The sequence below is a fragment of the Micromys minutus genome, assembly GCF_963924665.1.
Source record: "Micromys minutus genome assembly, chromosome: 11".
NCBI classification, from domain to species: Eukaryota; Metazoa; Chordata; class Mammalia; order Rodentia; family Muridae; genus Micromys; species Micromys minutus.
Window position 1 is genome coordinate 35,073,156 of NC_137980.1, and position 23,576 is coordinate 35,096,731.

At 50.5% G+C, this 23,576-nt stretch overlaps 2 protein-coding genes across 2 annotated transcripts; one reads left to right on the top strand and one right to left on the bottom strand.

Annotated features, from left to right (window-relative positions):
- The first annotated feature begins 868 nt into the window (after positions 1 to 868).
- Positions 869 to 11,181, top strand: CTSZ (cathepsin Z). The gene is made up of 6 exons (XM_080924693.1): positions 869 to 1,091; positions 1,502 to 1,665; positions 5,887 to 6,066; positions 9,522 to 9,672; positions 9,993 to 10,158; positions 10,783 to 11,181. Exons 1-6 carry the CDS (start codon positions 946 to 948, stop codon positions 10,891 to 10,893), a joined length of 918 nt encoding a protein of 305 aa, XP_080780819.1. The 5' UTR covers positions 869 to 945; the 3' UTR covers positions 10,894 to 11,181.
- Positions 11,182 to 11,225: 44 nt separating this feature from the next.
- On the bottom strand, positions 11,226 to 22,434 carry NELFCD (negative elongation factor complex member C/D). Its single transcript, XM_080925676.1, has 15 exons — positions 22,317 to 22,434; positions 18,579 to 18,697; positions 18,274 to 18,383; positions 16,805 to 16,914; positions 15,884 to 15,991; positions 15,341 to 15,493; positions 15,044 to 15,174; positions 14,379 to 14,544; positions 13,800 to 13,934; positions 13,310 to 13,449; positions 12,521 to 12,635; positions 12,214 to 12,309; positions 11,996 to 12,136; positions 11,615 to 11,744; positions 11,226 to 11,537 (listed from the first exon to the last, which is right to left on the bottom strand). Exons 1-15 carry the CDS (start codon positions 22,401 to 22,403, stop codon positions 11,503 to 11,505), a joined length of 1,776 nt encoding a protein of 591 aa, XP_080781802.1. The 5' UTR covers positions 22,404 to 22,434; the 3' UTR covers positions 11,226 to 11,502.
- Positions 22,435 to 23,576: the final 1,142 nt, after the last annotated feature.

A 23,576-nucleotide genomic window follows, 5' to 3' on the forward strand; every position in this document is an offset into this window, starting at 1 on the left:
ATCTGAAAAGGCAGGCAGCCAGACAGCCATTGTGATATCTGACCACTCCCGTGCTCAACAGGAGGAACAGTAGCCCAGCTGGCCACTGACCATCGGGAATCTCACGCCCACTACCTGGAGAGAGCCTCCGATAAAACATTAGGGAATTTTCCTTACAAAAGAAGAGATAGCTTTGTGGCCTGGGACTGCTGACTATAACTCACGGGGCACAGGAGGAAGGGGAAATTCTTCCATTACAAAACCAACTTAGACTGGCCAGGTCCCTTTTCTCTCTCAGTTCCTCATCTTGGGAGAGTCTGGTTAACAGAGACCCTTTCCAGAACCCCAGGGACTCACGCTATATGTGCCAAGTGAAATTCTGTGCAAATATGTGCAAAGTAATCCTGGAAGGATCCTTCTCTGTGAAAGAGAGTCTCTTCTGGGAAAGCCTGGTTCTTTGGGGGGATGGGGTTCAGAAAGCCGGGCTACAGTCCAATGCTGGGTGACACACACCTTCTTCCAGCCTCAGGATATCTCTGTGTGCTCCTAGTGGAGTCCTGACCTGCACCATCACTCCAGAGCAGAGAGACAAAAGAATCTGGGCTGAGTGGCCCATGGAAGCCTGCTGAGCCCTCCCTCCCCTGCATCAGGATAGTAAACTTAAGTTGTGCTCTCTGGGCCGCGTTATCACAATGGCTGGTGGCACTGTCAGGTCTGGGGTATGGTTGTGTGCCCCCAGGTTCTGCTGATCCTGCTGATCCCTAGGGAGGCAGATTCTCTCCTGGGGGCGGCCGGGCAGGGCGGGGGCAGGAGCAGCGAGGAAGGCCCCGCCCTCGGGGTGTGTCCAACTTGGGCACCTCCTAAAGGACCGGGCGGGGCGTCCCGAGCGCATGGGCCTGCGGGTCGGGTCAAGAGGTCGAAGGTGCTGCGCGTGATCCAGGATCAGAGTTGGCCCGGAGCAGGAGCATGGCGTCGTCGGGATCGGTGCAGCAGCGGCTGGTGCTGCTGATGTTGCTGCTGGCGGGTGCAGCCCAGGCCAGCCTCTACTTCCGCCCGGGCCAGACCTGCTACCATCCTATTCGCAGGGACCGCCTGGCTCAGCTGGGGCGCAGGTGGGCGCGGGGCTGTGTCTAGGGAGGAAAAGGGTCAACTAATAGGCCAGGCGTGCGACCCCCTGACACTTGGGACCTTGCCTTTCTGTGGGTCACCCTGCCTCATTAGGTTTGGGAAGCACAAATCTCATCTCTTCCTTTTGGGATAACTTTCACATCCGGGGAGCTTTGGGATTTGCTGGTCTGAGCAGTTCTCGCCTCTCTGGCCTTTGCTGGTGAGCACAGGGTAGTTTGGAGATGTTCTGTCACAGTCAGCTTCCAACAGTCCTGGGCTCTGCTGGTGGCTCTTCTGGGTCAAGCTCTGAAACTTCCACATTCTGGGAAAGGGAAGAGGGCCACAGGAGGAATGACTGGATTTGTGACCCTGGTGGGGAGAGGGGTTGGTTTTCATTGCCATAACCTCTTCCCAGGACCTATCCTCGGCCACATGAGTACCTGTCCCCAGAGGATCTCCCCAAGAACTGGGACTGGAGAAATGTGAACGGTGTCAACTATGCCAGCGTCACCAGGAATCAGCACATCCCACAGTACTGTGGCTCCTGTTGGGCCCACGGCAGCACCAGCGCCATGGCAGGTGGGTGGCCTGGAGCTCCATGCTAAACCTAGGGCAGGGCCAGTACCTTGGCCAGGTGGGTCCCATGACCCTGTACCAGGAGTCAGGCTTGGTTTTCCCTTCAGCCAGAGTGAGGTTGCTGCATCATTCTGGAGTTCTCTCCTGTGGGCCTACTAAGGGCTCTGAGGGACAGGCTTGGACTGGGATCTGGTGACAAGGGGCTCCCAGGAACCTTCCCTTCCTCAGAGTTTGTGACTTCAGCCATTGAGAACCATGGAACCAGTGTTACAAAATCACTGAGCTCACAGTTGGTTTGTGGGGCAAGGAAGTGAAACTGCTTCTCAGTGGCAGTTGGCATTTGGGGTGAGCGTGTTCCCCAGTTTGAAATGGCTACCAGCACTCTTCTTCGAACCTTAGCAAGGTTGCCGAAGGGGCAAGTAGAAGGTTCAGTAGGAAGAGAGAGGCCTGCTGAGGTCCACACCATCCAGAGGGCTGCTGGACCCTTCCTTGGTAGAAGAAGCAGGAGCCAGGGGGGTGCCAATCTACCCAAAGTAGGTAGATTCAGCTTTGCCGTCTCCAGAGGTGGTTCCTGGAAACCCGTGTGGAAAGGGAGCCTCCTGCCTGGGGGTATGACTCAGGCGGTGTCCTCTCTTGATTGGGTATCTTTTGGGCCAGGTCTGCTGTGGGTGGAGCCTGCGTTGAGGATTAGTACGACATTTAATTAGCGAAAAGGCAGCGTTCTAGCCTGTAGGGCTTATGTAGGCTTCTTGCCTGCCAGTTGACTCTCAGTCCCCAGCCTAGGAAGCCTCTTTCAGGTGGGAAGACTGCATTGTGAGGTAAATGTCAGCTGCAGTTCAGCCCATCAGCCTAGGCTCTCTTTTTAGGGTGAGGGGTTCCTGTCTGAGGGCAGTCTGTACCCTAGAACTAGCCAGGTGCAGGTGTAGTTTTAGCCCTTTGTACAGTCACCTCTGAGGGCTGGGGCCTACTGCTGACTTTTCAGAAATAGGAAGAAGAAGGCGGGCTGACAAGAGCTGCTGCTTATCTAGCAGGCAGGGGGTAGGGGGTGGGCAGCTGGAGCAGAGGATTAGAGCAAAGTCCAGGGAGCACTTAAGAATGGTGTGGCGGGGACTGGTGTTGAGGAAGTAAAAGGCCCTTCTTAGCAGAGCATAGGGTGGGGTGAGTGTGACAGAGAGTGGGAAAGATCCTTGTGTCTGTGGAGTGAGGAGGGTGTGGAACGTTGCAAGATTGGGAGAGATGGCCGGAGGCTGTTGGGTGGGCACTAGGCCCTACTGAGGTAGTACCTTCCCCATTGCTAGAAGGCAATGTCCTTGGGGGAAAAATGGCTGCTTCTTTCTTCTTTGACATCTTCATCAGTACCAGTCTCAGCCTTGCTTCCTCTTTCGATGAGCAGACATCAGAGGGGACTTCCTTGGGGCCCTGGCCATATGCCAAGAACAGAGCAGGGGACCAGTTTGCTTTTCCCCATCTCTGGGTTAAGGGGTGTGTGGGTTCTTTAATGAGGAGTTTTATTGCATTCGCAAATGGTTGAAGTGGCTAAGCATCCAAGCGTGTCCTCGATCAGTCACTTCCTGTAGGTGACCAAGAGACCCTTGGTCCCACCCATCTCCCACTGTCCTGTTGCTTGCCCCTCCCCCACCCACTTACTCTCCTCAATCCTTGAGCTCTCACCTGCCTTACTTCCGCATTACCCCATGTCATTCTTTCCAGCCTCGAGAGTCAGACTGTTCTAATGAACCCCTTCTGTGCCACACCCACCTCTGCCTCCCTCCTAGGTCCTTTGTTTCACCTGTCCCCACACTTCTGAGTTTTGTGACCTTTTCCTAACTTCCCTCTGGCCTCCATCCCTGCAGCCTTCAGCCCCAGACTTACTGTCTTACTCACCAAGCCCATCCTGCCCCTGAGGATACTCCGGCAAAAAAGCTTAGAGGTTATCAACTCACCTTATGTTCCTCCTGCAAACTGGTCCCACGTCTTTTAGGTGTTCCCTTAGTCCCTAGTAATGGGAATACGTGGTGTCTTTCCCAATGCCTTGGCTCCTGTCTAGTCTCAGACAAGAGAGTCCTACAGTCTACCTACTAAACCTGAGTCCCACCATGTTTATTTGGTACCATTTCAGGATTCCTCTAAGACTAAAGACAGGGCCTTCTCTGACCTCCAGAGCCTGTACAGTCTGGGACTTCCTCCTTTCTTGTCCTCACGTCATCAGGCACAGGATAGGAATTGTCACCTTCGTACACAAGTTGCTCCTCTCCTAACATCCCTTCCAGTCTCTTCTTGCATAACATCTTGGTTATTGTTCTATTGCTGCAATGAGACACCGTGACCAAGGCAACTTTAAAAAGACAGCATGTAATTGGGGCCTTGCTTACAGTTTCAGGGGGTGAGTCCGTGACCGTCATGGTGGGTAGCATGGCAGCAGGCGTGGTGGTGAAACAGTGGCTGAGAACTTAAATCTGATCCATGACCATGAGGTAGAGAGGTGTGGGCTTTTTAAACCTCGAAGCCCAACCCCAGGGACACACCTCCTCCAACAAGGCCACACCTCCTAATTCTTCCCTAAATGGTCCACCAACTAGAGACCAAGCAGTCAATTATGTGAGATTATGGGGGCCATTCTCATTCAAACCACCACGAAGGAACATCTTCCAGGCTGTACTGTGTACGTGGTAACTTAGCCCCCAGGTGTCCCTCTCAACATTGAAGTGTTGTCCTGCATGCCTGCTGCCTTGCTTCCAATGCCATGGCACAAGCCCCACAAAGTGGAGCTCTCTCCTGCTGGCCATTCTTACGGTGCATACTGCTCAGTGTGCAGAAGACACCAATAAAGATATGATACTGGGGCTGTGGTGAGGAGCTGTGTGCAGTTGTGTGGAAGGGCCGTCTCAAGAAGCCTGAAGTCTGGGGCCAGTTGACTGGTCAAGGTTGAAACTAGACATCAAGTCAGTTCTAGAAGATTCCGGGCCTGAAGTTATTCAGACAGCCCCCAACAGCGGGGTCTTAGCTGAGGTTACCCGGGAGAGACCTAAGAAGAAGAAAAGGTTCTCAGCAAGTCTTGAGAATTGCATTGCTGGAGCCAAATGGAGAAGAGACATGCCAGGAGCTTCCAGAAGGCTGGGGTGACCCTTCTGCTGATCGCTGTCTGGAAGAGGCTGTCGGATGAGGATGGAGAAGGGGTTTGGATGGATGGATGGTGTAGAGATAGTGACTCTGACAAGAGTAGCTTGAAAGGCCAAAGACAATGGTAGATCACTCTCCCACAGTGCTGAGAGGGAAGGTGTGGAACCATTGGATTCTGGGAAAGAGGTCTGGGCTTGAAGGTGCCCTCTCATTGAGAGGTGAGCTGTTGTTGGGGATGCAAAGGGAAAAGGCCAGAGGGGACCAAGATGGGGGAAGGAGGCAGGAGGGAGGGTCCATCTACCTTGGGCAGCTTGGGGCCTGCTTGCCGTTGGCATGGAGAGACATTCTAGGCACAGAAACAGATCTAAATGGTGTCAAGACAAGGTCTGCTTTTGCGCTGTCCAGTGACAAGCCCTCTGAGGCGGTGGAGTGTGAGTCGGACATGTGAGGGGTGGTTGTAGAAGGTTCTGGACTGGTTAGGTGGCAGCCTTATGAAGCAGGAACACAGTGAGAAAGTATGGGAGATGGCTCAGAGCAGAAAGCTGTGTGATGGGGGGTGTTAAGAGGGGGGAAAACAAAGGTAAGCTTTGCTTTATGGGAGGAGTGGGTAAGGCCTGGGCATGGCTGCTTTGTCTTGTGTGAGGAGCTTGAGAGTGAAGAGCAACATGGCTCTTCAGGATGTAGGTCAGCATCCCCTGGTGGATGTTGTGATGATCCTAGCTGTCTCTTAGTGTGTGGGCCCAGCATGTAAGCACCAAGTGCTGGTGTCTGACCCCTCCCTGAGACTCATCTGGCTCCCTAGGCTGCCCTTATCCCTGGAGATGCGCACCTCAGCCTTCTCCATATAGTGTGTCTGGTCTCTAACTTCCTCACACAAGTGGTTTCATCACCATCGTGTACTGGTGCTTTACAAGTTCCTAGGACCTCTAGATCTGGCCCTGCCTCATGCAGACACCTGAGGAAGACCAGAGAAAGTCTCTGAAGCCATAGCTGAGCCGAGTCCTCCAGGACTAGAAGGAGCCTGGGGCAGAGCCCTGTGGCATTTGCTGGGGGAGCTTGGTGTTGGGGGAGCTTTTGTGCTGACCAGGGTGCTGCCTGTTACAGACCGAATCAACATCAAGAGAAAAGGCGCATGGCCCTCCACCCTGTTGTCAGTACAGAATGTCATTGACTGCGGCAATGCTGGCTCTTGTGAGGGGGGCAATGACCTTCCGGTGTGGGAGTATGCCCACAAGCATGGCATCCCCGATGAGACCTGCAACAACTACCAGGCCAAGGACCAAGGTAGGCCCTGCCTATGTCCCTGCTTTGCTCTACACCTGTCTCGTTCCAAGGGAGAGTGACCGAGAGCCCACATCTATCTCGTATCTGTCACACTATGTGGCTGGGATGCTGCAGAGGGTTGGGGTGGAGACTGCAGCCCCCAAGAAGAGCTGGATGGTTTTGGTGCTGGTTCCAGGCTTGCCTTGATGGTCTTTGTGAGTTCAGCATGGAATGATACCAGGAAAACAAGTCCAGACTGGGGATTTAGCTCAGTGGTAGTGCTGACCTACCATACATGAGGCCCTAGGCTCAATCTTGAGTGTTAAAAAGAAACAAACAAGCAAACAGATCAAAATAAAGCAGAGTAGCACATGATTGGGTGTGGCATGTGAGTGCTCACACCTGGCATTTGGATGGTCTTACGGGTCTTTTATAAGGGGTGGAATCGGTAGGCCGCTGGTAGAAGCGCCCTTTTCTTAAAATTTGGAGCACAGAGCAGGTGGTGTGGCTGCTTTCTGAGCTACAAGTTATGCAGTCCAGCTGAAATGTAGCACCTGCCTGGTTCCTGCCCCAGAAACCCATGGCTGGCATATTCCTTTTGGACTGATTTCCTTGGAAACCAAAGGAAAAAAGCTCCCAGACCAAAACCATCTTTAGTGACTTTAAGCTTTGATCCTTAGACTTCCCTCATGGCTAGCACAGGATGCCTGAGGGACTCAAAAGATACCTAGAGGCCACTCGGTCACTCAGCAACACCCCTATGGCTGGTGCCTCCTGTCTACCTCATGGGCCTTACTTACAGAGAGAATTCTCTCGTCTCATTGGGTTTGTCCTTTGTTCTGGATTGGTAAACCCACAGGGACCAGAGACCTCACCAGGCAGACAGACCGCAGGGTGGAGGAAAGGCAATAGACTGCTTGTGGAATGTCCCAGGGGGCCTTTTCCTTTTTCCTTCATTCCCGAACCGGCGTCATCCACCTGAGGCTAGGTCCCTTTGACCCTTACTAGGTTAGGGTCATCAGAACTACTGACTCCTCTTCCCAGAGCCACTGTGTTCTTGGTGCAACTCACACTGGGACTGGCAAGCAGACTTCAGAGACCTACTAGATTTCACCACTCAGGGCTGGGATGACAGACAGGTGGCATTATGCTGACCTTCAGTGGGTGCTGAGGATCTGAAGTTGGGTCTTGCAATAGCATTCATTTTACTCCTTTTTTTTAAAAAAAAAAAAAAAAAAAAAAACCAAAATACATTTATTCAGCAACAGTGATACATTGTAGAATGTGTAAAAAGCAGGTTTCTGAGCATCTCCAAATTCCCAGCCTGTTACCCTTTGAGATTTGGGTACAATAAATCACTATTTTATCTTAGAATTCCCAGGAATTCTGAGGAATTCCAAAATTAGGATTGCTCCCAACATACTTTTAGCAAACTTCACATTGTTTGGACAGCTATAATTTTTGTCTAACAAATACAAGCTTAGTTATTTTTAAAAGAGCTATGTCCTACGGGAGTGTTCAATATAAATGTAATTTACATTTCGACCCCCCAGTGGAGCAATGGCCACACGTGAAATCACTGCCGCATTAGGGGGGCACTCTTATTAAGAACATGAGCGTCTTCCTTGAAAGAACAAAGGACTTACACATATATCCTAGCTAGATGATGGCGCTGGTAAGCATTTTGTCCATTTTTATTATCCTTTCTGTTCTCTCCAAATTACACTGCACACACATGCGTATTTGTTTTCTACATGAATACATCATGGGATAGGATCTCCATATGAAGGTGAAAGGGTTTTCTGAGTTTGGGTCACTTTGCTTCATATTATACACGCTAAGTCCATTCATTATTTCTGCAGATTTTGTGATTTCATTTTTCTTTGGCATGGTATCATTTTATACATACTAGGTCTTTGTTATCCATTCACCTGTTGATGGACAGCTAGACTCATTCCACTCCTAGCCTCAGTGTACAAAGTAACAGAGAACCACAAAGAACTTTCTGGAAGGGTATGGGGGTCAGAGTATGTGCCCAGGTGTGGAACAGCTGGGTCATATGGTAGTTTTATTTTTAATTTTTTGAGAGATCCCCAAACTGATTTCCATAATGGCTGTATTAATTCACATCCCCACCAGCAATGAATAAGGACTCCTTTTCTCCAAAACATCCTCTCCAACATTTGCAGTCAGATTTCTTAATGACAGTCATTGTGACAAGGATGACACAGTTTCTCTGAGTAGTTTCAAGTGGCATTTACCTGATGGCTCTATCACTAGGGATATTGAGCTTGTTTTTTTTCCCTTGAGACAGGGTCTCATTATGTGTAGTCTTGGCTCTCCTGGAACTTGCTATGTAGACCAGGCCTCAAACTCAGAGATCCTCCTACCTGTCTCCCAAGTCTGGGATTAAAGATCTGCCACCATTCCCAGACCCACTTTTAAATATACCTTTGGCCATTTGTGTTTCTTCTTTCAAAAACTGTTTATTCGATGGATGTGGCCATCTGTTGGTTGGCAGTTTTACTTCCTTGCTATCCGATGTCTGCAGTGCTTAGTAAATTCTGGATGTTTGAAGTGGCGCTGGCAGATCTTCTGTTCTGTGGGTCGTGTGCTCTGCCTTCCCTTTGCTGTACAGAAACATTGTTTCCAGGTGGTCCCTTCTGTTACCTGGGGCTAGTCCCTGTTCTGCTGCTGTCCCACTCAGAAAGCTCCAGTCTACCTGTGTATCTTAGGGGGATTCCATATAGTTTTGTCTAGAAGCTTGAGTTTCAGGTTTTAAGTTGAGGTTTTTGATCCCATTCGAATTGATTTTTATATGGGATAAAAAGGTACAAATCTAACTATTTTTCTTAGGTGCATACCTAGTTTTCCCAGCACTGTTGGTTGACTGGGCTTTTTTCCGGTGTATGTTTTTGCCTCCTTTGTCATGAATTAAGGGTTCAGCTGTTCTGTCCATCTGTCTCTGTTACGATGTCAGCACTAGTTTTGGTCACCATAGCTCTGTGGTGTAAGTTGAGGTCAGGCACTGTGCCACCTGTAGCCATGCTCTTAATCCTCGGGGTCACTTTGGCTGTTCCTGTAAACCAAATGCTGAGGCTTCTAAAGCCAAGTAAAGAAGAGGATGCACTTTTGGCTGTTCACCAGCCCACGGCACAATCGCCTGGTTAATTTTAATAATCTGATTGTATTCACTTTTCAATTCCAATGTGCTGTGAGGTCCTCCTGGCCTTTAAGGGGAAGAGAGGAGCAACTGGAGAGCCCTGCTATGGACTAATCCGCTCCTCCTTTCTGTTCTGCCAAGGCCTGGAGAGTGGGAGGGGCTCTCTCCTGCACGCAGTGGAGCAGCACCTGAGAGCAGGATAGCTTCCGCCATCAGCTAATGAATGGCAGGCTAAACTAGAAAAGTAGAGAGGATGGGGCGGGCGACGGTTACTGAGGAGATGGTGTCATGCTTGTGACTTCTTGTGCTCTAGACTGTGACAAGTTTAACCAGTGTGGGACCTGCACTGAATTCAAAGAGTGCCACACCATCCAGAATTATACCCTCTGGAGAGTGGGTGACTACGGCTCCCTGTCCGGGAGGGAGAAGATGATGGCCGAGATCTACGCCAATGGTCCCATCAGGTAAAGGAGAGGTCTCCTTGGGTAGTGGTGAAGCCCTGGCACGGCTAGGTCTGTGCACATGCATGTATGTACCTTGTTTGCACTTCCTACCTGGCCAGTGGGATCCCCTAGCTTGAGCACCACATGATTTTCTCTGCCTGTAAAGACGCTGGCTTTCTTGGAAGTGAACAGAAGCTATTAGCCAGTCTGCCCCGAGGAACTTGTATGTGAGCTAGAAGGCTCTGGCTGTGGTAAATCTGGATGCTGGTGGGACCACTGTAGCCTAAGTCACAACCAGCACCAGTGTGGCACTTACATTGATGATGGGTGGCTTCTCACAGCTGCGGGATAATGGCGACAGAGGGGATGTCTAACTACACTGGCGGCATCTATGCTGAGCACAAGGACCAGGCCATCATCAACCACATCATCTCTGTAGCCGGCTGGGGCGTCAGCAACGATGGCATCGAGTATTGGATTGTCCGCAATTCATGGGGCGAACCCTGGGTAAGATAGTTTCCCTTTCCTAAGGTTAGACCAGAGTGCACACCCCTCCTCAGTTTTGTGGAGGGCTGGCTACAGGCATGTCACCAGGACACAAGCAGCGTCTGGGGTCTGACCTCAGGGTTGTGCAGGACTGCTGCTGTCCTGTGCATCACTGGGTGTTAGAAGCCCGAGTTGCCAATGGCTCCAAGAAGCAGGCAAGGCTGGGGTCCTGATGGTGGTGATTGGCTGGCCATTCCTTGAGTACCAGCTCATCCTTGCTCCTGCCATGTTTTTCAAGAATCCTTTTGAGCTGGGTTGAAAGTCCAGAAGAGGAAAAGTGCTGATTTTATCTTTTAGGACACAGTACTGTTAATTGTTTCAGGGGGATGATAAAATGTCAGCCATGTTTACTGAATGGCCACAACAAGGAGACTGTCACATTTTCTTGCATTGTTTAGCTGCCTGCAGAACGCCCTCCAGCTAAACATTAACCGAGAGGATGGTATCACAGAGCTTTGCTTATGTGGGGAAGAGGGAACCTGTCTGGACCCTCAGGTTCTACAGGGCTAGGCTGAGGGCAGAGCCTGGGTCTACACAACAGAGGGGCCTTTGAGACACTAATGCCAAATTCTTACTCCTTTACAGGGCGAGAGAGGCTGGATGAGGATTGTGACCAGCACCTTTAAGGGAGGGACAGGTGCCAGCTACAACCTTGCCATTGAGGATGCCTGTACATTTGGGGACCCTATTGTTTAGGTAGATGTCTCTGGGAGCAACACTGTAAACCATGACAGGAATCAACACTGGACATGCCCAGACAGCTAGAAACAGTGCTTGTGGGCATAAGGACCAGAGTATGGACTGCATCCCGAGGAGATGGTGAAAGGCCTGCCCCTTTTTCACCTCGTCTTCCAGGCCTGCTTCCTCCATCACCAGACCTTCCAGGCCTGCCTTCAGCCACAGCTATGGTCTAAGACTGTTACCCTGGAATCCATGGGACAGGGAACAAGTCCAGATTTGCCTAAGAGATGAGTAAAATACCTGGCTTCACCATGCTTATGTACTTTATTTACATGAGAATAGCATGAGGACACACACACACACAGCCCAACATTACTCTTGGAAATTTAAACAATACAGTTACCAACCATCTGGGTCATGGAAGCTGCTGGATCCCCATTACCCAGAGGCACACACCTAACTGCAATAGAGCTACTATAGCAGCTGCCTTTGAGAAAGCTGTCTGCTCCTTCCCAGCAGACCCTGCTCCCAGGAGGCTGCTAGGGCCTCTTCAGAGCAGCTTTCTGAAGTCCTCTGGTCCTCCCAAGCTGGGTATGGAAGGTTTGGCTTCAGTTATGGATGCTCTCAGTTCACCACGATGAAGTTAGACTTGCAGTGAGCTGCACAGGAATACATGGCATTAGAACAGTGAGGAGTAAGGTGGACCATCGTGGCAAAGGGTGCTCCAAGGCCTTACCAATGAATTCTGTCACTGGGTCATGCTCGCCCTCTGCCTTGATGGTGCCCGCGATGCTGTCGTTTTCCAAGATGGGGAGGAAAAGTTGTACAAAATCTGAGGTGTATGGAGGGGCGATGACGTCCAGAACCTAGTAGGGAGACCTCGGGGTTAATGCACCTGCTGGTTGTGGGGCACAGCGCTCCATAAAAGGCAGGGAGGTATTAGAGGCCCTGCCGGCCCCAGGGCTTTCTTGGAGACACCCCAGCCTCCACCTCTTAAGGCAGAGGACACAGCTGAGGTGTGCACGATTAACATAAACACGGAATCATACACCATCCAGCTGTAAGGGCTGGGCTAGCGGAGAGTGACCCATGATCCCACGGTGCACTCACTGCTGACCTCAGTGACAAAGTAGCGGATGAGTGAGATGTCGGTGTCCAGCTTCTCCAGACATTTTCGGATATAGCCGACCACAGGAAGGACATAGCCACGGCTCAGCAGGTGCACCATCCTGTCCAGCAGGGTCTTTTTCAGTTCAAGCTGTGGAAGAGCAGGGGCCGGGAGCAGGTCAGAGCGGTAGCTCTCGCAGTCCCGAGAAACTCTGGGGTGCAGCTCACCTGTTCCATCACGTCTAGCTGGGAGTGTTCGCTCTCAAAAAGCTTGACAAGCAGCTGCAGAACCTGGGGGTGCAGGAGCTGGTGGCAGGTGCTGATCTGTGAACATCCAGAAGAGTATCATCACTGAGGAGCCTGGTATAGGCCTTTCCCCTAACACCTGATAAAAACACATCTACAGTCAAGTGAAACTAGGTCCTTAAAAGAAAAAGCTGCGGTGAACATCCACTGACCTCACCAATACAGGCCACACAAAGGGCCAAGACACAGACCACTATGTATCCCACAAGTGGTCCTTCCAACTTCTTACCTCATCCAACAAGGCCAGGTGAACCGGAGTGTGATCAGTCTGTAGCTGGAAGTACCTTGGCTCAGACACGGTCCAATCTACCCACTTCAGCACACCCATCGCCACAACTGGAAACCTACAGACAGACAAGGTACAAGGTTTCCTCTGACAAAGTAGGAAAACTGAGGCTGAAGTATGCCAAAGAACAGCAAACAGTTGAGAATCAAGAAAAGTGGAGTCTGGGGACACAGTGGCACCCCCTTCATTCTGCTGAAGTGTAGTGCCTTGAGATAGAGGTGGTTTGATGAGGTCCTCTCAGAAGGGATGTGATTCTCAGCTTCTTCATAACACCACAGTAGTCACAAAGGAACCAATCACACAGAGTGGGGTGTCTGACAGTCTAGGTCCCAGTTTACCTTTATTTCAGACCTTTCCTTAGTCAGAGGAAAGAGAGAGGCAAGCACCTAAGAGGGTACAGTCCCCAGGATACATCCACATACTTAGGCACAAGTCATTTCTGTCCAGGCCATGCTTGTTGGCTTAACAGTGTGATTACAGATGAACCCAGTTTCTCCAACTCTGGATGTCTAGTCTACTCTGTAAAGATTTGCTGGGCAGATTTCTAGCCAGTATGCCCTCCCTGCAGCCACTTGAGTTTCCCATGTGTACTTAGGACCAAGAAACCCAAGTTCCTCCTGCTTTCTCAGCACAAGAGTATATGCTCTAACCATGGGAACAGGAGGAGTTGGCACTGCGGGGACTGGATGGAGGAACAGGTGTCAGTCACCTAATAACAGCTGTCACACTTACCTAATGCACTGATAAAGCGTGCTCAGCTCAGCCACCAGCTCAGAAGCCCCTTTGTTCTCATTGCAGCAGAGATTGTGGACAGTCTCTATAGCCTTTGACGTGGACTTGAGCTCATCTTTGCCAATGCTAACCCGCTTGTTCTGAAAGCACACAAGCTGGTGAGGGATGATGAGAGCATCCCAGCATGGCCTCTTTTCTCCCCAAGTCCCTTTCCGGGTCTCCACAGTCGAAATTCTGTTCAACTGTCAGACTACACAGTTGCACTGCCCACAGAAACCAATCAGAGGCAGCTGATTGGGTGGTACAGGGAAGTCCTAGTGTAAGATGCCACACAATTCCTGCAGGTGCTGGGCTCTCACTCTCTTGTGCACAATGGTAAGACATTTCTGATGCTAGATAGGCTCGAGATTTCTTGCTACCCAGATCCCCACACAGTACAAGAGCTGGGGAGGCCACTGGTCTGAGAGCTCACAGGTACTCAGCACCGTACCTTCTTCCAGGTCTCAACCACACTAGCAGCATAAGCCAGGATGTGGATGTACTTGTGCTTGTGATCCTGGTTGATCTTGGCTCCTGGCTTGAAGAGTGACTGCATGAACAGGTCCAGGAAGGCTGGCACGCGGATCTAAGGAGAGGCACACTTGGGAGTGGGCTAGAAAAAGGGAGGCCATGGCTCTCCCAACCATAGGGCCAACAGGGGGAAGGCTGAAAGGAAGGGCAGAAACTGACAGTTTAATGGCACAGGATGTACCTGTGGTAAATAATTTGCCTAGAATGTGATGGGCGCTGGCTTCAACTTCAGTAGCACCAGAAAGAAAGGTTGGGAGGAGGGTTCATGCCAGGTATAGCCATGCTTGTAGCCCTGGTACTCAGGCTAGGGTAAGACAGCTGGCTCTGAGACCAGCCTGGGCCACGGAGTGAGACCTTGTGTCCAACAACTTCGATACAAATTACCGCAACAAAACTCAGCATGCACAACCTTAAGAGAACGAGGGGAACTTGGAGGCCTCCCAAACCACCCGACACCCCGTGTGGGGCACCTGGCCTCACTGAAGCACAGGCAGCTTACGAGTTCCACAGGAGGAGGGTCCATGCTGGTGAACATCTTGAACAAGACCGTGATATCTGCAGGATTTAGGGCTCCCCTGGACAGCATGGCACCAAGCGCTTGGCAGGCACGAGGGTAGGAGGCAGCTGTGCCCAAGGCCAGCGTGATCTGACTGGCATCATGGCCTCTGGTTGGAAAACCACACACCATCACTAACAGCTTTCTCTTTTTCACTTTTGAACATCCAAGACTGAGCTGGTGGGACCCCTGTGCTTTCTCACCATTCTGCTATTCACTCCTTCAACTAACTGACCCCTGGGAACAATGGCCCTGCTGTAGCTGCAGCCTCCATGAGGGATTTACACACCCTGCACATGTCAGCAGGGAAGACATGTCATATGTCAGCCTGTGTCAGCAGCAGACAATGAAGTGCCTTGGGCTCGGAGGTCGGGGCTGGACTACTTTGTTGTCAAGTCATCTTCCACGTGTGTGCACAAGTGCCTACCAGAGCCATCCTGTCCTCAGCAAAGTGGCCACTACCAAGGCCCATGTACAAGCTACACTGAGCTCAGGTCCACGGGGTAAAAATGACCTAGAATTGATGGAGCTGGAGGCTGGGCTGTGGACCTAGATCTAGGGTCTTTCTGAGGAAAGGGAGGCAGGAACAGGGCAAGCAGGAGTCTCACTTCTCCTGGGCGAAGCGCTGCACTTCTTGAGCGACCCTGCGCACTGCAGAGCCACCCTGTTCTTCCTGGGCCAGCACGGACATCATGGCCTGTGCGAACAGGTACGTGTGCTCCCCGTGACACACCATCTTCTGGAAAAGTGCAGGAGACAAAGTTCAGGTTGCAGTGGTAAGTGCAGATGAAGGAGTCTCTGGCCAGGGGCTTTCTGGCCTGGACAATCTACAGAGTGATGATGTCTTACTCTCAGAAGACTGACCTCAGCCAGGCCCCTGGAGCCGGAGATTCAGAGGGACTTACTGCAAACTCGGGGAGATTTTTCTCAAGGTTTTCTTCTCCTCCATCCAAGATCGTGGCCAGAGAGGTCCGAAGCACTCTGGAGAACACTTCCAACTGCTGGCAGGCTGTGGACACGCTGGTAATCTCCCCTTGGTACCCCGCATCAGAAATGAGCTGCCACACAACACAAAGCTGAGGGTCAGCACCTGGGACCCCCACCTTTCAGAGCGGTGAGCCAGTCAACTCTTTGTGGGGACTGAGCCAAGCAAGAACTGCTCTTGATCCCTAACTTTTCTTATGTTTTTGCTGTGCCACCATGTAGGTGCTCCCTCGCCCAGACTCACGTGTCTCCTGGGCCTTGGTGTCTGAAAACAGGCAGTCAGGTCAGGTCTGCCCGAGACCTGTCAGCGCACATGCGCAATGGAAGCTCTGGTATGCCCCACACTGAAACAGTGTTGCTCTGAGCACAGACTGTCTCTGCTCCTCAAGCTCAGTGCAAACTCCCGAGAAGACCACAGAGCTGACCTGCTTCTCTCTTCCCTGGACACCAGGGCTCTTCCCTACCTTCACAGTGAAGTTGAGCATCAAACAGTCAGGATGGGCCTCAGCCAACTTATAAAACAGATCTCTCCATGTGGTATGTGCGATCATCTGCTCAAGCCAAGCTGGGGTCTGCCGAAGACAAAGGACAAGGCCAAACACTTCACTTTAGCCCTGGAAATCTCTGCTACACAAGCAACTGTTCCAATTGGAAGAGACCTAAGGGTGGCCAGGGCTCGCCTTGGGCATGCAGTTTAGCTGAGTGGTTAACTTCCTAGATGCCCACTGACAACTTTGGAAAGATGTGCCTAACTGGAGAGAAGACATATGAAAAGTCCCATGAAGCATGTATCCCTTGGAGCCACATCATTAACTCATGCTTACCAGGCCCTTTGCTCTTGGCAGGAGAGAACAGGCAAGTGGAATAGCACAGGTGGTTCTGCCCATCACCACGTTCAGCACCCACAAATGTGTTTCTTGGCTCCCTGGGTAACTGAAGGACTGTGCCACACCAGGGTCCTGTGGCTGTTTCCCTGCCACTGCCTGAGCACAAGGGGGCTTCCAAAGCAGACAGAGTCACCTCAGACCAGACAGTGGTTCCAGGTAGCTGGTCCTGAAGGAAAGCCTGAAGCCACAGCAGTCTGTGACATTTACTGTTTCTTCCTTCCTACCCTGCCTTCTTCTACCAGGTGCTGAGCCACACACTGGATCCCTTGGAATTATACACACTGTATAAGATCTGCTCCATCATTTCCTATGTGACCAATGTCTGTCAGTGATTTGCTAGCAGCCTTCAAGCCAGACCTCCACACAGGAGTTGGGGGAGGTAATGGGCACTCTTGGCCTCAGCACTGGAACCTCCCGTGCAAGCACCTAACTCCTCAGGGTGCAGAGAGGAAGCTGGCAAAGGCCATGGCATGCTTGGACAAGGACAGCGCCTCTCACCTCTCCTTCTTCAGTGAAAATAGAATCTGCTTTCCGAGGGTCAAAGTGCTTGATCAGCAAACTCTTCAAGTGGTTTTCCACAGTCTCCTGTACCTGCAGTGGCTCAACACCTGGGAGGAAATGGAAGGTTTACCTGACGCAATACCCTCTTCCCTACTCCCAAAAACAGCACGGTCAGTCTACTAGTGTCACAGAGCTCTACCACCACAACAGCAATGGTAGTGAAGATTCTGGACCCTATGGAAATAGTTTCTAGGTCTATTCGGTGGTAATACTCCCCAAAGAAACACGGATCCATGAGATGTCTGCCCTTTCTGTATAGCCAAGAGCGACATCTTCACACTCCCATTCATCTAAGACGGGGCCAGGTGAGGAGCTGAAAGTATACTCAGGCCCCGTGGAAAGAGCAGGTGCAGCTGAGAGCCACACCAGGATCCAGTCACTCTGACAGCCGTGAGGCAGCTGGTCTCCAGACAGCGCCTGAATGACGTCAGTGTACCCAATTCAGTGGATTTACAGTAAGGCTCTGTTCTGATCACATTAGCTAAAAGCCATCATCAGAGCCAGTCCTAAATTATCCATCATTTAGTGCTGGCTGTAACAGGCCTCTTGAAAGGAGACACTGAGCACACACTATGTACCCTGTAATCCTACGGCTGGGAAAGCAGCTCAGTGAGAGTCAGCCGGCAGGCTACCTGCAAACCCAGCAACTGAATCACCGCTCAGAGTTGAGCGTACAAAGGATGGAACTCAGACTTTCTGCCTTTGAATCTTGGAAACCAGGAATGTTTGGAAGACGAATTTATCAGCATTGTCTCTTGAAGAAAATGAGCAGAAACTGGCTAGATGGCTCAGTGGTTAAAGTGCTTCTCATATAAACATGGGGACCAAAATTTGGATGTCTGGAACCCATGCAAAAACACCAGGTAGGCAAGGGCTGGAGAGATGGCTCAGTGGCTAAGAACACTGACTGCTCTTCCAGAGGTCTTGAGTTCAATTCCCAGCAACCACAGGATGTCTCAAAACCATCTGTAATGGAATCCAACACCCTTTTCTGGTTATGTCTTAAAGACAACGACAGTGTACAGTGTACTTACATAAAACAAATAAATTAATTAAGAAAAATACCAGGTGAGCGTAGTGGTCAACTTTTAATTCAGCACTCAGCAGGAAAGATGGGATCTGCAGCAAGTTGGTTAATGAGACTCGCCATCTCAGCAAGGGTTTCACTGAAACCCCACTTTAATGAGTAAGGTAATAAAGCAATCCAAGACTCCAAACTCAACCTTGGACTCCCATATGCATGCATGCACATGCACACTCATGTGTACATATATGCCTGTGCACCCACACATCCAATGTACACACACACACACACACACACACACACACACACACACACACACTCGTAAATGAAAAAAGAAACAGTAGGGGTAAGTGGCCAGGACAGGGACTACCCTCCCAAGCACCTGTCTGAATGAGCCACTCAGCCAGCAGGTTCACAGTCTGAGCCACCGCTGTATAGTTCTCAGATAAGAGCTGGATGACATTTTCTGGAGACCCGCCTGCCTGGAAATACCTGGGAAGAACAAAAGGTCGGCTTTTACACTGAGTGGACAGAGGAGCTGGGGTAGACAGGTGGGTGGGACAGGCAGTGGGGTTCAGGTTCTTTTATGGTGCCAAGGACTCTTAGCTGTCTTCCCTGCCAAGCTCGCATTCTTCACACTACAAAGCTCTCCCCGAGTCCCTGAGTGTGCAAACTGCTCTCACACACCTCTTCAGAGTGTTGAAGATGGAGGGCTCCATGATGTAGTCCCGGGTGGAAAACTTATGCAGACATTCCTGCTGCACCTCAGCATCATCCTCTCCTTCTCCAGAATCATCTTCCTGATGCTGGAAAAGGCAAAAGTCCAGAGAGGTCCCCTTAATATAGAAGTGCCCTGCAATCTTGCTTAGAGATTTCAAAGTGTCACACAGATTTCATTTGGCCCTGTAACAACCTCATGATGTGAGCTAGACCAGTGGCAGCCTCAAAGGGGTCAGGGACCACAGCAAGCAGGCTGTCTGGCCAGCCCACAGTGGTGAGTCGTGCACACCGTGGATGGCATCCTCTTTAAACAAAGGCATTCATGACTCCACTCCAGTCAGGAGTGTAGCCTATGAGCTGGCCTATGGGAGGACTAAGAATGACAGCTGACAGCTCAACGGCCGGCCACCACTGCTACTCCATGTGCTACCCGATCCTCTCCAACAAAGACTACCCAAGTAATTCTGACAGTAAGAACCACCAAGTTACAAGTCAAAATCACCAGCCCTCCAATCGACAAGCTTGGCTAGATTAGACCTACTTCTAGCTGGACACCACCCATGCAAGCTGTCTGACCTGCTAACAACTATGTGGTTTGGTGGACTCAATGACCTCAGGTCTGGCTGGCTGCAAAGCTGTCGTCATAACAGCAAGCAGATGCTCTGCAACAGTGACTGCACCGAGTCTGGGAACCTAGAAAAAGTTCACAAAGTAGGAGGCCATCCTCCAGGCAACTGACGTAATAAGGTAAGAGCCAGGTCAGGAACCAGCAAAAGAGCCAAACTCAACCCTCTTCCTATTCTTGTAAATAAAACTTTATTGAAACAGGATTACATCCACTGTACCATTATCCATGACTTCTCCCCCTAATTTGGTTGTTAAGTAGTTACAGCACAGCCACATACAATCTAATCCACGTACAACGTGGCTCTTTACAAGAACTTTGTCCCAATAGTCTGGACTCTCGGAAAGCAATGTACTAGGAGCAGACAGAGTCTGCCAACTTCATTCTGATGACCGGAATGTATTCCACACTTGGATCACACCTGTAAAGGGTACTTGCAGAAAGCTTGCTCTTCACCCTGAGAGTCACTCACGTGTCAGCATTGCCAGGCTTCTACCCTGTCCCCCACCCAACACTACTTCTCTGACACTCCGGGCCATGATACTGCTCCCATGTCTACAGCTTCACCTGGGTGGACCTGTCTTGACCACTTGAGGAAACACTCTCTCCCCGCTCCACATTGCAGCAGGACTCCGAACTCTGGGAGTTCAACTGATCCTGTCTCTGCCTGGAAACAGACCAGCCTGCAAATCTATACTTCAACAAAAGACTCCTTATTCATGTACCACCCAGAAACCTTGGATGTGCCCTTAGTTTCTCCTCCTCTCACTTCCTTCCTACTTCCTGCCAGCAAGCCCCATACCCCGAATTCCATTTCCCACATGAGGGTCCAGGTTCGTGCTTCTTTCTTCTTCCTTCTTGTATGCTTCCTGCAGCAACACCTCCACAGGCCTCAGTCTATCACCCCACAAAATCACCTTTCACATTGATGCTACCCTTATTAAGTCACAAATCTAATCCTGCTGCTTAGTTTGTTTCCCTCAGAGGGGAAACAAATCCCAAGCCCTTGTGTAACTCTGCCCTGCTTCCCTGTGCAGTCTCAGCTACTGTCATCCCTATGTACAACCTGCGGTCAACTCATCTACGTGTCTGTAAGTCAACTGCTTTCAGCTTCCGTCATCTGGACTCAATGGCACCGCAGGCTCCCTGTACCTCTTCCTGTCTCCACACTAGGGAAGAGGGGCCGAGCTCAAGCTTCCGTGCTCCATTCCTTGGACTTCTACCCCTTCAAGTACAGTCAGAGATGAAGCAAGTGTGCATACGCAGAGGTGTCCAGTGTTTTCACACTGTAACAGTCCCATCTACTCACCCACATTCACTCAGGACACCTACGTCGCAGCTTTGATCAGCCGATAGCTCATCACTCTCATCAGGGAGAACTCATTAGGATCAACAGGTCAAACCAGAGTCATTAAGACTAAAATTCAGTAGACTCTAGGCCAGGCCAGGCCACACCTAACCCTCAACAGTTACAAAACATAGAAGACAACCACCAAGCTAATCCACATTGTATTTTCTTGTGTCCATGTGGTCTCCTGATGTGTTCCTGTGTATACATTGTCTGTGTGTAGATGTCAGAGATCAAGGTTGGGTATCTCCACGCCCCTTTTTGACGAGGTTCAGCTGGCTGACCTGGGATGTGTGGCTTTTTATGTGGATGCCAGTTTCTAAACTTAGGACCTGGTATTTGTGTGGCAGGCAAAGCACTTGCTGAGCCATCATCCCCCACACCTTCCGGTTTTTGCATTTGGACCACCTCAGTGACCGAGTCACTTAGTGGCAACAGACACCAACAGACATCATTCTGAGTCTTCATTCCTTCCCTCTTTATGGCCTAGGCAAGTTACTGAGTCTTTTTGCCTTAGTTATGAATAACACTCAATTCAAACTCCAGCAAAGTGATTCTCAACCTTCTTAATGCTGCAAGCCCCTCAACACAGTTCTTCGTGTTGTGGTGACCAGACCCATAAAATTACTTTTGTTGCTACTTTATAACTGTATTTTGCTACTGTTATGAATTGTAATGTAAATAAGCGGGTTATCTGATATGCTACCAGCTGACCCCCAGAGAGGTCATGGCCCACAGGTTGAGAACTGCTGCTCTAGAACCTAGAATAACGTATCACACAAAAGCACTTGGCCCACCATCATAATTAGCTAAATCTGACTCCATATATCTACCACTAAGTCTCCAAGTGATGTAGGCTGCTCTAGAACACACACAGATGCTCAAGAGTCTTACTGGTCAGAAGCTCTATGGGACCCCGGGAAGCTGTGATGATTGACAGCTTCTCGTCCAGCAACCAACCACAGAGGACTTCCTTCGGTTCCAGAAACCTCTCACTTTCCCTCCGTGACCTTCACTGCACCACAGACCACTCCACTGGTCTACCTCACTGCATCCTATATTCATTCATTCAAAGTTCATCTTGCTTCCTGTAGAAAAGGCAAATTCCCAGGGTCCCTGCACACTGTCCAGAGGAACGTGGTAGGCTTAAGTCAATCATATACCTGGATGGGTCTCTGATTTCCTAACCCTGGTGTCTTGGGGGGACACTGGATGGTGCCAGTTCCCCATCTCTTACTAAACCCTGGACATTCGAGGCTACAAGATGTTTCCTGTCCTGTACTCTTGAGGGTGGATAAAATAACCCAAAAGTTAAAAAAAAAAAAGTTTGTATTGTCCACCACCAGAGTGTTTTTCTTCCCTCAGGATGCTACTGGAGTTTGGAGTTAGAGTTTGTTCTCTCTATCACTGTGGTCCTCTTCTCCCTTGGTGTCTGTCCTGCCTCTCGGGCCAGGAGGTACCAATGCTCCTGCCTGTCAGACAGGTCAGCCTTAGGTGTCACTGGGAATCGGAGTGCATGGGAAACTGAGGTCTCTAATGGGACAGGAACGGCCCGAAGCCCTCAGTGCAGTTCCAGAGATCGCTTAGCTAGGGGCCGGGGTCGGAGGTCAGGCAGTCAAGGGTTACCAGCGTTGACGCCCCCTCCCCCCAGTACCGGGTTCTGGCCGGCGCACGCACCGCGAGGACAGGGCAGAGACCCGGCTTCCTGGCGGAACGCCTACTGCCCTCTCACCTGGCCGCCGTCAGTCTCTTCACCCCACTCTGACGCATTCCCGAAGTAGTCTTCTCCCATAATTGTACCCGGCGCCGGTCCCGCCATAGTTGCCGCGACTCTTCACTGCGCATGCGCGGGACAAAACAAATGAAAGAGCGCATGCGCCGTTCTGGGCCTCAAGCAAGGCTAGGGAGGCGGGCTTGGTGGGGGCGTGGTTACACAGGGGGCGTGACCTATACTTGTAATGCTTTCTCAAGAATAAGACTGAGTCTCAACTTCACATCTAAACTTCCAGGTCACATTTTTTTTTTCCTCTCATTTTTAAGACAGGGTCTCACAGGTAAGTTCAAGCTGGCTTCAAGTTGCTATAAAGACCTCGAACCTTTGGCGAGCTTAGCTTTGCCTGTCTAGTGCAGCTACCAACCGAGCAGGCATCCATTCAAGATAGTGTCTCCAGGCTCACAGAAATGTTCTGGTTTCTTTCACCATGGGCAAAAAGAACTCGGTGCAGTGCAGAGCGAGATATAAAACGTATTTCCAGTGGAGGCGGCCCTACAGCCTACAAAAGCCAGGACTGGGCCCCTGGAAAGCAGGACCCACTGAACACCTAGTCTGAAGATAACTAGAGCGGCTTCCTGGCAGGTGGCCCCAAATCACCCGTGAGGCTCTGGATGCAGACAGTGAGGAGAGGCTAGAGAAAAGAGCGGTGTAGTATAGTCACCAGGAACCTGCTGCAGAAGCTCTGAGATGCTATTTTACTCCCCACTTCCTTCCATCATTCGACAAGCGTTTGTTGAATAACAAAGTGCCGGATCATGGGTAACGCCTGGGGCTCAATGGCGTACTTATGGACGCGATCCTTGTCACAGCGCAACCTATGTTCCATCCAGGGAACTAGCCTGCAAAACAAAGGAATGAAACGATGCTAGGTAACCAAAGCAAATACAGGAAAAAAAAAAAAAAAAAAAAAAAAACCCAAAAACTAGCAAACAAACAAAAACCAGAAGAGACTTTCCTAAGGTGCTCAGGGTGGATCTTCCCATTTCAAATAACCTGAAGAAAATCCGGAGCTTGCGGCGCCTTGCAATTTAGTTGATGCCAGAGCTGCCCAAGTTGATAACCGCTTGCAAGGATTTAGGCCAATGGCGTATTGAAGCATTAGAGTTGGCAGGTAGTCAGCGGGTATCAGTTATTATAAAAGTTCATCTGGGTTTTTGTTTGTTTAAGGAAAGTGATGGAACAGATATATCTGGAATTTCTAGCTATTTGCTACGCCGG

Coding starts and splice junctions, on each gene's coding strand:
- CTSZ (XM_080924693.1), top strand. CDS start 946: ATGGCGTCGTCGGGATCGGTGCAGCAGCGGCTGGTGCTGCTGATGTTG. Junction 1,092..1,501: donor CTGGCTCAGCTGGGGCGCAG/GTGGGCGCGGGG, acceptor ACCTCTTCCCAG/GACCTATCCTCGGCCACATG. Junction 9,673..9,992: donor TACGCCAATGGTCCCATCAG/GTAAAGGAGAGG, acceptor GGCTTCTCACAG/CTGCGGGATAATGGCGACAG.
- NELFCD (XM_080925676.1), bottom strand. CDS start 22,403: ATGGCGGGACCGGCGCCGGGTACAATTATGGGAGAAGACTACTTCGGG. Junction 18,384..18,578: donor ATCTTCAACACTCTGAAGAG/GTGTGTGAGAGC, acceptor TGTTCTTCCCAG/GTATTTCCAGGCAGGCGGGT. Junction 15,175..15,340: donor AAAATCTCCCCGAGTTTGCA/GTAAGTCCCTCT, acceptor GCACTTTTCCAG/AAGATGGTGTGTCACGGGGA.